This window comes from Sycon ciliatum, chromosome 1 (assembly GCF_964019385.1).
Source record: "Sycon ciliatum chromosome 1, ocSycCili1.1, whole genome shotgun sequence".
Classification (NCBI taxonomy): Eukaryota; Metazoa; Porifera; class Calcarea; order Leucosolenida; family Sycettidae; genus Sycon; species Sycon ciliatum.
Window position 1 is genome coordinate 31,004,302 of NC_088643.1, and position 13,863 is coordinate 31,018,164.

The 13,863-nt window shown below is 45.4% G+C and overlaps 1 protein-coding gene across 3 annotated transcripts in view; it reads right to left on the reverse strand.

Moving 5' to 3' along the window:
* LOC135822670 (folliculin-like) overlaps nt 1–13,826 on the reverse strand; it is a 32,852-nt gene extending 19,026 nt beyond the window's left edge. The window contains exons 1-8 of one of the 3 annotated variants that reach the window (XR_010554531.1): nt 13,587–13,826; nt 12,300–12,338; nt 11,261–11,319; nt 9,359–9,443; nt 6,952–7,041; nt 3,889–3,924; nt 1,969–2,102; nt 1,380–1,502 (exon numbers count right to left, since the gene is read on the reverse strand). Coding sequence is in view for 2 of the 3 variants with exons in the window: in XM_065335483.1 (XP_065191555.1) it covers nt 1,380–1,502; nt 1,969–2,102; nt 3,889–3,924; nt 6,952–7,041; nt 9,359–9,443; nt 11,261–11,319; nt 12,300–12,338; nt 13,587–13,655 (635 nt within the window). In the remaining variant the exon portion in view is untranslated. The remainder of the gene's footprint in view (nt 1–1,379; nt 1,503–1,968; nt 2,103–3,888; nt 3,925–6,951; nt 7,042–9,358; nt 9,444–11,260; nt 11,320–12,299; nt 12,339–13,586) is intronic. The other 2 variants (XM_065335492.1, XM_065335483.1) reach the window with 2 other exon arrangements.
* Nucleotides 13,827–13,863: the final 37 nt, after the last annotated feature.

Sequence of the window (13,863 nt, forward strand, 5' to 3'; positions counted from 1 at the left end):
CACTGCTTTGAGCCTCCCCATCTCTAGTCCCCCCCCCCCCCCCAGTGATGCAGGACCAGTAAATAGTGAATAAAAGCCACAAAATTAAATACAGTGAAACCTGGTTAGGAAGAACACTGTTAAGACAAAGGTTTGCTTAAGAAGAACTAGTATTCGTAACTCCATTGGATAAATCACTGTGTACTCACTGAGTATAACATACGGATAAGAAGAACTCCCGTTACTGCGAACAAAATATCACCAGTCCCTTGGTGTTCGTCCTAAAGAGGTTTGACTGTAGTCAGAAGGGTAGACACCAGCAGATTTCGACCTGTTCATCATTACTAATATTTAGCCCCCCCCCCCCCCCCCCCGTCATCCATGACCGAAGAGCACATATGGGGGAGTTTGAACTAGATAATAAACGAGAGATCTTGGAAGCTCAGTGCCCTACGCTATGCTTTTTTTTACCTAGCTCATCATGCATGTTATTAGAACTGAGGGACATGTTTTTTCCATTGATTGGCTATTTTCGCATCGAAAGAAATAAACTTTCTCTTTGGTCCCAACTTCGTTGCGGTCTTTAAATAGTGTTTTACGTCGACCATGACGGCTACAATGCCCAACCATACCACAACGAACTGATCGGCTACATCATTGTATTGCAAAAAAGTTTCCATCTGTTCAAATAACATGCATGAGGAGCTAGGCAAAAAAGCATAGCGTAGGGCCCTGACCGAAAGAAATAGACTTTCTCTTTTGCATTCGAGGGTAATACGACACCGTCTACCACCTTGATGACCTAGGCAAAAGAAGCATAGGGATGTTATAAATTTTCCATTTCTCCTATTTTTTCAAGACATGATCTAGGATTCGAACCCACACTATCGCCCTGCATGCATTTCCCCGATACGCTTCACATACATACTCATTCTTCCAAGTTGCTTCACGATATGATCTTCAATTTGAAAGCCCTATTTCGGATTAGGAGGTGAGAGTCGTTGAGAGTTGAATTTGAAAGCCCTATTTGAATATTGTGGCCAGCTGTCTTTGATGGTACGGTACGGGACAGGTACGGGATAGCGCCAGGCATGCCGAAGGCACAAACACACAAACATACACGGAAATAAAGCTGTGTGGACCCTGGCTAGCGCCAGACGTTACTGAAGTAACGTCTTTTGCATAGCTACGGGAATAAATAGTGTTGGCCTGAAGGGGATGCGATGCAATGCTTGCATATATTATTGGTAGGAGGCTTCTGCAGCCTGTCATCATACGTAGCATTACAGATTCTGTATGCTCTATAAAGCAAGACTAATTTCACCAAATCAACATTGTGCGTGACCAGTCTGTGAATACGTTACTCACAGTCTAGTTCAGTCTGTGAATACATTACTTACAGTCTAGTTCGACCGCGAGCCTCACTGTCCTTGAGATAGAATGTGAAACTAAACACGTAGCCTTGCTGGTCGGAACCAAACAACACCGGGCCTTCTCGTCCAGGGCAGCCTTCAGAACTTAAACTGCAAGAACACATCCACACATCCATTCATACACAGACACAGACACACGTACACACCGGGGTTAGTGCACACGGTACGGCATACTAAGTACCAGGAACATAATTGTTAACACCCAAACAATGTCACACAGAGACAGACAGACAGACAGACAGACAGACAGACAGACAGACAGACAGACAGACAGACAGACAGACAGACAGACAGACAGACAGACAGACAGACAGACAGACAGACAGACAGACAGACAGACAGACAGGCATACCAATAGGTGAACAGAGGATGAACGATTAGATCAGTAAGCTGGTAGCAGGTAGTGTTTGTTGCCAGCTTGCAGTGGACAAAACAATTGGCTCACCCCATCGTGTACATAGCATTCTGGACAGAATAGAGCAGTTTTGCATGAAATCTACATAGACTTCCACAAAGCACACAGTATGTATGCAATGAATAGTAGAGAGTAGCTAACCTCCTCAGGCAGGCGTGTCGAACAGTACCATACAGAGCTGCAGTGTATGGCTCTTGGGAAGTGAGGTAGTGCATGTTGGTGGCAGGATCAGTACTGATAAAGCCATGGTGCTGCTGACTGAACGACTGGCATGCCTGTCAAGAGCACCGCACATACACAAACACATACACACACAGAGAGCAACAGCATCCGGACATACACACACACAGAGCAACAGCATCCGCACACACACACACACACACACACACAGAGCAACAGCATGGAATACATTATACCAAGAGTACATAACCTCTTGATTATACATCACATCCTGTACCCTCTTTGTGCCATAACAGGGGTCGTCATTTGACATTGTTATGTACCATTTTCTAACCAAGACAAGTAGTCTAAGGTCCAAGGTGGTATTTTCTAGAAACTCGTAACCTATAGGAGCCCAGACAACTGTACAGACTTGCCGATACTTTTATCGTCTTCAGCAGCCACAACTTAGTCAGAAACAGCTCTAAAAAAAATTGTGAGCTCCTATTTGCCACAAAACTTCTAAACTATGACTCTTTTTCGAAATGGGACCGCGCATTAAAGAGCTGACTGCCAAAACTTGTTCGAATGAAGCGCAAGCATTCAATAGGGGACTCTATCATCGGTTTCACGTCATCTGTCCCTAGACGCCTTCCGCATTCCACACAAATACTTCTATTTCAAGTATGAAACGAGCACAAATCGAATGCTCATAATGACATTTGTGTTCCGAGTTTGAGGTTTCGAAACATCTCTGCAGAAAACCTCATTTATGTGACTGTGTGCCTCATTATCTTGTCAGATACTGCAACGGAATTCGTTTCGTGCTCCTTGGTGCTCATTTTTTAGTCATGGAGTGTAAGGGTGCGTTTGGTTGATACGATCTAGAACAGGACCGAACAGCTGGTGCACATGGAGCAGCCTCATGCCAACCAAACGGTACTCCAGAAACAGAGCACATTTTTGTGAAAAATGTGCCAAACTTGGTGCATTCTTCATCAATGTGTATGGGTCACCATGGTCACTTTGTACGGTACAACGAATCCAACCCAAAAGCGTATGCACGTGATCATTTGGGACCAAAATCGATGCTCCCCGCCAGGTTTCACAGTGAAAAAGTTAAACTGCTCGGTCTGCTCCGGCCTCAAGGCCGGAGCAAGCAGAACATGTTCTGGCCAACCCAGAACAGGTGCAGTCCCAACCAAACGCGCTGTTCTGGTGAATCCTGTTCTAGTTCATACCAACCAAACGCGCCCTAAATGTTTGTACCGTCAGAAGCTGACATTCAAGTGAGCCACATTCCTTTTATCTGCCACAAACAACATTTCAAGATCACTGAATAGTCACACTGATACACCAGCCTACTCAAGCTTGACCAACGGAGAGTGGGTTCTTCCAAACACACTTGTATTGAGCAGGATGTGCGCCAGCTCAAGGACAAAAAATGATGTGAAATCAAACTGCCATGGATCTCCATAGCATGCGGTCAAGTGCAATATGCTGCATACACCGACAACGGTACGTGTACATGTACTCCAGTTCACTGCTTGAAAAGTTAGTCATCTAAGTGTCTGGCAGTCTACTTCTCAGCTCTACAACCACGACCAGCTGGTTTTCCATTCAGTATTAGGCTGATAAGCGGGAGTGTCCTGATAGTAAAGGTACCGGTATGTATATACTAGTAATCAAGTCTACTTAATCACCAGACAGCTAGCCATTTCTAGCTGATCTCATTAGCGGACTTCAGAGTCACTGGCTGAACCGACCGCAATGAGGTCTAGTCAACAACAAAGCATTTTACATCGGTTCAAAGCATCAACCTGTCACAGTGTTCTCTAACCGTGAGAAACATACTGTGAGCTTTGCACACAGTAATCAATACTGAATGTTTAATCAACTCACCTGGCAATGCTGCTTTAGTCGTGTGTCATGACTCTGCTGTCAACACAACACAACGCGTCCATATGCACACACCCATACACACCCACACCCACCCACATACACACACGCGCACACGTGTGGTAGTCATGCATTGTACATCACGGCTGTAGTACTGATGTGCACAGTCATGGTATTAAAAAACAGTGCATTGCGTAATGCTCTTGGCCATATGCTGCTGTTGAGCTGGTTTTACAGATGAAGAATCTGAGAGACTCAATGGCTGGTTGTCTATTCTTTCCGTGTGCTTAGTCTGGTTTCTTGCATGCCTACATTGGCGCAGTGAACAGGCACGGATTTGTCGCCATGTCCGCTCCCAAAGGCAGAGCGCCGAAGGAATTTGTACCTGACTTTTCCAGCAGCATCGGAGCCGATTTCGAATTGTGGCTCGAGGATGCTGATGATTACCTGAAAATTTGTGGAGTTACGACGGCAGCTGATAAGAAGAGGCTGTTTCTGAACCTTGCAGGCCTCGCTGTCAGGCGTATTGTTAAATGAATCGTAGTTCCTACTCCACCAGCTCAGGCCGATGGCAGTGCCGGATGTGAGTACAAAGCTCTGACGGATGCTGTGATTGCTCATTTTCGTCCTGCCACAAACACAACGTCGGAGCGCCACCGGTTCCGTCAGCTTTGCCAGAATGAGGGCAAGTCTGTCACATCGTTTGTGGGACGCCTGCGCGAAGCAGCTGATCGCTGTGAATGTGTGTCTACTGCCGTGGACACCATCGATCAGGGACAAATCCGTGACCAGTTGATCGAGGGCCTGCGATCTCAGGAGCTACGTAAAGAACTTCTCAAAGAGTCAAAGTTGACACTAGCCAATGCTGTGAGCAAAGCTGTGGCACTCGAGTCCTCTATCACGGACAGCAAGCTTTATGGTGACGCTGCAGCTACTCCATTGTCGAATTCATTCTCTCAAATTCACCGTGTTCCACACTCCCAGCCTGCCTCTGCGCACAAGAAGTTTGGGAAGTGCAAGTACTGTGGCCGCTCGCATCCAAGAGGCAAGCAGCATTGCTCTGCAGCGGATTCTACTTGTGGCAACTGCTCGAAAGTCGGCCACTTTACAACAGTATGCCTGTCGCGCAAGTCTGATAATGCGCGCATGACATCCGAACAGGTGGAGGAGGATGACGCCAACTATTTCTGTGATTACGCATTCTCAGTGGATACTTCTCAGCACCAGCAATTGTTTCGTAAGACGCTGATCGTCAACGGCCGTCCCTGTGAAGGACTACTGGATACAGGTGCTACCCGATCAGTGCTAACCGATGATGTTGTCCAGCCAACCCGAAAGAGTGATCGAATCTTGAAAGCGTACAATGGCGGCGTCATCTCGACACTCGGTATGGCTGATGTTACGGTCTCTCTTGGATCACGCAGCATCGTGTATAGTTGTTTTGTTGTCCCAGTCGCGTCTGGCCGCCAAATCCTGTATGGCCAGGACTGCTCCGAAATCGGCAGCATGTGCGAGAACATGCTTCACCTGCGTCATCAACTGCCACCTCTTGTCGGTCTTTGGATCTCCAGCCAGTTCCGACACCAGATCCCCAGCCAGCTACAGAGTCAGAAGCGAAATCCTCGGCACCTAATGCAGATGTGCCACCTGCTACGCCTACTGCTCCGTGTGAAGCAGGAGTGGAATCTGAGATTAAAGAGGCTGATGCTCAGATTCATCCCGAGTCCAGTGACCAATCACATCATCAATCACGCCTACCACTGCCCGATGCCCAGTCTGGCTCGCTCTATCGCGAGGGCTATGTAACCTGCTCTGGCCGCACTGTCAAGCTCACTGCGAAAGCTGCTGGTGCGTTGATGTAATATCTCCATTTTGACTGACCATGTTGCGTATAAACTATACCAATTTGCGATTTAGTTGCTGGTTTGGTTCGTTTTGTTTGTATCGTGGTACAGGTTTGATGTATCTTCAGTGAGTTGACCCGTCAGTGTCAGGGTGTATCGAATTTGTTGCTTTGAATTGATTCTTGCTTGTTTCCTTTGCGATTTTATTGTTCTTTTCTTTTCTGCAATTTTCTCCCTTTTTCTTTTTTCTCTTCTTTTTTTCTCAAACAGGTTTGCATTTGCAGACAACTTTTTTTCTTAGGGAAGGGGGTAATGTGGTAGTCATGCATTGTACATCACGGCTGTAGTACTGATGTGCACAGTCATGGTAACAGTGCATTGCGTAATGCTCTTGGCCATATGCTGCTGTTGAGCTGGTTTTACAGATGAAGAATCTGAGAGACACAATGGCTGGTTGTCTATTCTTTCCGTGTGCTTAGTCTGGTTTCTTGCATGCCTACAACACACACACACACGCACGCACACGCACACACGCACACACACACACACACACACACACACACACACACACACACACACGCACGCACACGCACACACACACACACACACACACACACACACACGCACACACAAACGCACACACACACACACACACACACACACACACACACACACACACAGACTATATACTGTAAACCGTGAAATTATTGCGATGGTGCAACCGCGTGGAAATCGCGAAATTTAGACAGCGCGAAAAGGAGATCCATGAAAGGTTTAGCAAGAATGCCATTCTGCAATCGCAAAATTAAAACCTCGCAAACCTGTCCGGATTCTGAAAACGCGAACTAAAAACGCCGCGAAAATTTCACGCTTTACAGTAGCGCACTGTGCGTGGTTGTGACCTGCTGCACTGTATAGCGCACTGTACTGGTTGTGGTCATTGCTGAAAGTCAGTCCATGGACTCAACGCAACTTGCACAAGTGCAAAGTGTTTCTCGCCAAAAATATGTAAACTCCATGCTGCCAGACCCTATTCAGGAGACGCACAACCGAACTGCAATCTTACCAAAGACTGAGAACCAAGGACAAAGGTGCACGGGCGCGTAGGGGAAGGGACAAAGGAAGAAGGCAAAGGCAAAATCTCGAGGTGAATACCCACAAGCGAGTGCGTGATTGTATTTATCAAACATATTGACATCCATCCACTCGGAGTTCCACTAACCTCTTCATTATCGACTTTCTCAACAGATGCTGGAGTAGCAGTGCTAGCGGTGGCCTGCTCAACCGACGGCCTTGTACCACCTCTCCCCATCTGAACATGGAACAGAGATGAACATAGTCAAAGAATCAACGCCAACTTGTAGACACTGATAAAGCAATAAGTATAGAAACAATATTGCCAAACTGTCAATGAAAAATATTCACAGCAACAGATGACAACGGTGACATTCACCAAAACATGTGGCAATGGGTCTGGACATTCCGCTATGGAGCACCTACAATGGGTCTGGACATTCCGCTATGGAGCACCTACAATGGCGGACTATACTACCCCAAAACTATCTTCCAATACCCCTGACGCAAACAAATTTGCTGGGGCGTGAAGAGTTCATATTTTCATCCAATGCACTTCAATACACATGCCTCGTCGGGACTCTTACTGTCTGGAATCAACCTGCATTCTGAAAAACAATGCATATACAGAGATGGAAGGAGAAAACTGTCTGTAGTTGTGATTCTGACTCTGTCTGAATATCATGCACAAAGCGATTATCGATGATCACTTTGTGCATGAAATTCAGAATCACAACTGCAGACAGTTTTCTCTTTCCATCTATGTATCAGTAGAAGACTCGGCACCTAGGTGTATCGAGCTCTCTAGCTGGCTTTCTCTCTCTCTCTCTCTCTCTCTCTCTCTCTCTCTCTCTCTCTCTCTCTCTGTCTCTCTCTCTCTCTCTCTCTTGCTCTCTCTCTCTCTCTCTCTCGCTCTCTCTCTCTCTCTCTCTCTCTCTCTCTCTCTCTCTCTCTCTCTCTCTCTCTCTCATGCGCATTACCACAACTCACTCCAAGTGAAAACAATATACCGGTATGAATAAAATATTATTCCCGTAGCTATGCAGAAGATGTTACTTCAGTAACGTCTGGCGCTAGCCATGGTCCACACAGCTTTAATTTGGTATTTGTTTGTTTGTTTGTGTGTTTGTGTCACGCCTGGAGCTATCCCGTATCTGTCCCGTATCTGTGACTACAAAGGCTCTACAGGATTGTACATAACAGCTGGCCACAATATTTGCTGGCTCCCGTATCTGTCCCGTACCGTACCATCAAACACAGCTGGCCACAAACAGCTGGCCACAATATTCGTCGCATTATGTATACGACTCCCTGATGTAGAGGGAGATTTGGAAAGAAATAGAGAGACGAGGAGGAAATGAAATTAGAATGGACGTCAGTTGCCGAATAGGTGATAGGATGCGTCAGCAAAAACAACTTTGGAAGAGAGATCCCGTCATCTCCAAAATAAGCGTGAACGGGCGATTCAGCGCCGGTCACAGGAAACGTCGGAAGAGAGATCCCGTCGACTCCAGAACGCACGTGATCGGCAGAGTCAGCGCCGGTCCCAGGAGTGAGTGATAGTCAGGCCAAGTTTCCGAAGATCAGTAGCGAGTGCTATCCCGAGCATTATGTTAGCATTACGAAAGCATAGACAGGATGCGTATTACAGGAGACCCAAGTTGCTGAAGACCAGTAGTCATTGCTGATAACGCGCAGAAAAACTAAATCTGCAGCCTCTTTAGCCGTCGGACAGGATACGTATTTTAGGAGACTGTAAAGTTATGTAATGTGCTCCACAGGCAACCATGCATTCGGCCATCAGCAGCAGTTAAGCACAAACACACTATTAAGGTAAGGACATTATTTTTGTATTATTGTATAGTATCGTATTGTATGGAATATAATTTTACCTCATTGGCTCAACAGGTCAATGTATTACTACAAAAAGGCCGGAAAATCCGATTACTGTATTAAAATCAACTAATTTTCGCTGGCGATTTAATTTCGCTGATTTCGCCGCTTGGTACCAACCGGCCAAAGTAAATCGCAGGCCAAAGTTTGTCATAGAGGCAAATGATGCATGATTGAGCAATGGACGCTTGTGAGAGCAAAAATACCGATCGATTTCTTTTTGAAAACTCCAATCGGCCAAAGTTTAATGACGGCGAAAAGTTTCGTTTCTCATCGGCCAAAATTTGTTGATTTACAGTATAAGGAGATAAAAAGAAAAGAAGGAGCAAACCAAAAGTGGATGAAATTAGAGAAAAATAACAATCCGCAATAAATTCTGCGAATACTTTTGCCGAACTCATATTCAAACTGATTGAAACATTTGGCAATACAATGATGTGGCCAATCAACGGGAAAAAACACATTTCCATCAGTTCAAATAACATGTACGATGAGCTAGGCAAAAAAGCATAAAAGCATAGCGTAGGGCCCTGAGCTTCCAAGCTCTCTCGTTAGAGAATTAGGACACTATTCTGTGCTCCAAACCAAGAAATTTGACTGGAGCTCACAATGGCTAGCAGTGACGGGGGAAAATACAACTTCAAGTTTCTAACTAAACTCACAGCCATGCCTGGAGTAGTCAGACCTGCAGATGCTGGAGCCAACGCTACATCCGACACTGCCGTTGCTGCTGTCGCTCCAGGAACTCTGAAGCGGAGAATGCACAAAAGTAAAACTGGCAGGCTCACGATATACTGTAGAACGGGTAATTCTAGCGACTATTAATTTTAGCGTTTTCCCATTGTCAACCGGTTAGCGACGTTTTATTTTGGCGATTTGCATTTTTCTTCATTGTACACATTTTGATACTGCATTCTACTACTGTCCGTACAAACCATCAGATCACTACCGTGTACTATGAGTGCTAGTACAAACCATCACTACCGTGTACTGTGAGTGCTAGTACGAGAGAACATCATAAAACATGTGCTAATAATTGACTGTGGTGCTACCGGTAGTACTACTACTACATGTACTATGATGTAGTCCTGCATTGTAATCACGGATCACCAGTGCACTACTAATGTCTCAACTGATTAGCGACTTGAAACTTTAGCGAAAATGAGTCGATCGCTAAATTCGCTAGGGTTTTTACGTCGCTCAAATTACCCGTTCCACAGTAATCCATGGCATGCTCTAGTAAGATGTTGCCTTATTCTTCTCAATGCAGCAAGCTCTGCAGGTACATGTGCTAGTTTGTAATTATGGCTGTGTGTCAGAAAGATACAAAGCACCAAGAACAATCACTACATGCCAGTAGATAAACGCAAAAAAACAACAACAACAACAGCAACAACAGCAACAACAGCAACAACGCAACGACAACGGCAACAACGACAACAACGCAATGACAACGGCAACAACAACAACAACAACAACAACAACAACAACAACAACAACAACAACAACAACAACAACAACAACAACAACAACAACAACAACAACAACAACAACAACAACAACAACAACAACAACAACAACAACAACAACAACAACAACAACAACAACAACAACAACAACAACAACAACTATCTCTTATTGGCCACTGGCTATCGTGAGAATAAAGATTTGAAACAACAGCAACAACCACAACAACAACAGCAGCAGCAGCAGCAGCAGCAGCAGCAGCAGCAGCAGCAGCAGCAGCAGCAGCAACAACAACAACAACAACAACAACAACAACAACAACAACAACAACAACAACAACAACAACAACAACAACAACAACAACAACAACAACTATCTCTTATTGGCCACTGGCTATCGTGAGAATAAAGATTAGAAACAACAGCAACAACCACAACAACAGCAGCAGCAGCAGCAGCAGCAGCAGCAGCAGCAACAACAACAACAACAACAACAACAACAACAACAACAACAACAACAACAACAACAACAACAACAACAACAACAACAACAACAACAACAACGTGAGAGCAAAGATATGAAACAACAACGGACCCTATCAAGTGCAGACACTTCGAAGTACAGTCCTGCTCAATGAAATACAGTCGTGTCACTCAAGTTTCCGCCTTGCATCATTTCGCAGCCCAGTGTTCGCAGGTCTAGGGCGATTTCCCAAAATTGACTAGTTTACGTGTACCAAAGGTAACAATTCTCACTCATTCTCAACGCTCAATAGGACAGTATATGTATCGATTTCTGTATAACGATTTCTATTTTAACGACAGATTTCTCCTCGTTAACTCGTTAGAGTTAGCACTTCGTTATATAATAATATATTATATGGCTTTTACAGTATACTGTGTTTTACTTGACTGGTGGCAGTTGGGCCTGAAAACAATGTACCCTGAATTGTGGAGATGCCCTTGAAGGAGAGGTGCACACTCAGCAAGGATCTACAGCAATTCAAAAGGGACAGATCCAAAACAGATGCAGTCCGAAACTTCTTCGACGTAAAAGCAAAAGCCGGGCTCAGTACATCTTTCCATGATGCAATGTACCTTGCTGCAAGATTGCTTGATGATTGTCGCCGCTCCACAACTTCATAGCCTTGATCACGCTAAACACACATAAAAACAAAAACACGCAGGGCTCAGAAATGGGGGGGGGGGGGGATTACGGGATACTGCAAGGGACCATCCACCAATCAGAATGATAACTTACACGAACAACACCTAAGTTAAAGCCGGGAAGTATACCCTAAAATCAAATGTTCACCAGTTGTAGTGTCCGGGGTGCTGAGTCGAATGGTCTTGGTCCGAGGAAGCTGAGATGCTCCTTTCCTCCTTTATTCCCAATCGAACTCGCGCACTTCCACCGAAACTGGGTGACTGCGCCCTACTACATCGGGATTTGTGTGCAAAATGTCACAGAAAGCGCCGTTTTGTTCTTATAAAAGCACGGATGACCGCGATCGGTCCATATGTTGTAGTCTTTTGGACGCTGGGTCGATTGGTTTTGTCCCAAAAGGCTGAATTCAGCGTTCGGCCCTTATTCCCAATCAAACACGGGTGAGTAAGCGGTCACATGCTCATGCGTACACCAGTCGCCTGGTCACCGTGCCTGCAGGCTACAACTTCCACACCAAGGTTCAACTCAAAGGTTCAAAGGTTTAACTCGAGTGACAGGAAAGCTGGACATCGTATCGATGACGATTACAAGGATTCGGCGGCAATCCAACAACTAATAGGCAACCTTCCTAATGATTTTCCTAATGATTTTGGGCGTCAGCTTTGACTTAGCATGCCTGGGAAGGAGGTGGCAATCAGCGAGTGTTGTTAAACTGTGCGAGCTCTCCAGCAATCAGAAGCAGACTCACAAGCCAGTTGTACACAATGCAGAGAAGCAAGGCTAAGCCTACAGTTTGCGGTGCGACACCGTGTGTAGAATATCTGCTCTTACAGGTCACTGTGAATGTCCACTTGCCACGAGGTTGGCAATTTTTTAACAACAACATGTCTACAAGTAGTCGCAGGATGATTGGGCGTAATAAGATCGAAGGTGCAACATTGCACTTATCCACAACGTAAGACAACTTACCAGTGCAGCCTCATTGTCCACAGCTCCAAACTGCCTTGTCTAACATAGATGCATATCACACACCAGAACACACACACACACACACACACAATCAGACTCAGACATGCTCATCGTGGAAGCGATGATAGCGAACAGCTATGTTAGACATAGCAACTTGTGCTGGGATTACACCATTCAACAGCTTGCAAGGCTGATGAATTAACCGCCACTAATTTTTAGCCTGATATCAACCACACAGCTGTTTGAAGTGGCTTTTTCTGGCCAGTGAATCCCTATTTTTCATTTTTCATTCATTTTTGAACACACACTCCACATCACATACTACGGCATACACTGGCTGTTGGTAACAACCCAGGAGAATGTTATAAGAGCTAGGAGAATGAGAAAGAAAAGAAAGACGTGTGCGACCATAATCGTCGGGAATTGAACGCGCAACCTCTCGATTGGAAATCGACTGCACATACCACTGCACCACACACACGCGCGCACGCACACACACACACACACACACACACACACACAGAATCGCCCAACGGCCGACACCTCCTGAAATCCCAAAAACTCTGGGTGGACTTGGAAATGATCCCACTTATGGGTTCACCACACAGTAAGTGGGTGAGGACAAGGTGCAGAAAAGGATTGACGTCATCAGGTTATCTGTCCCGGGATCCAACTGCATTTACCCCTGCCCCCAGTGATGGTAATAACACACGCACACGCACACACGCACACACACACACACACACACACACACACACACACACAAACATACACATAGACCATTCCCCCCCCCCCCCCCCCCCAACATGCCACCCACTACATGTACTGTATACTGCCTTGAACTGGTCCTGCACTAGCAACACATGTGTTACCATGGTTACTGACTGGTCCTGCACTAGCAACACATGTGTTTCTGACTGGTCCTGCACTAGCAACACATGTAGCACGGCTTGACATCTATTGTACATCTGCACTATCTACTCTCATGTTTATTAGTATGAGTGATGTGCGGTATCTAAATTCAACTATGTACATAGCTATTATACTCAAATCTGTGTCATTGCATAGGACGTTTTCTTGTCACAATTGTCAATGGAATTATTTGGCCTGACTGGAGGGAATGGTGAAACAGCAATACACGGTCACGAGATTATTGTGTACCAGTATAGGACTTTGCCATAATTGATATCTTTGTCGCCCCATCGTATCCCACACTAAGAACCCCATCACTCAAGACACTGAACTATTTCGATGAAAACATTACAAGTGCAGAATTCGTCACAATACCTGGGTGGTGAAGACAATACTCGGACCTGACAGCTCGCAAAAATGACAAAGAGCAACTATAACAACCATTGTCACGCTTCTCAAATCACATTCCACATATCTGGCGACTGTAAGTGTCGATCTAATTGCACAAGCCTAAAAGAAGAAGACGTAACAAGCCTACAAAATTAGATTTCGAGCTAAAACTGTGCAATAGTAATCAGTGACATGTATTTTGGTAGTAATCACGGACGACCAGATAAAATAGATGAGTAGACTCGTGCAACTAGCAGCTAGC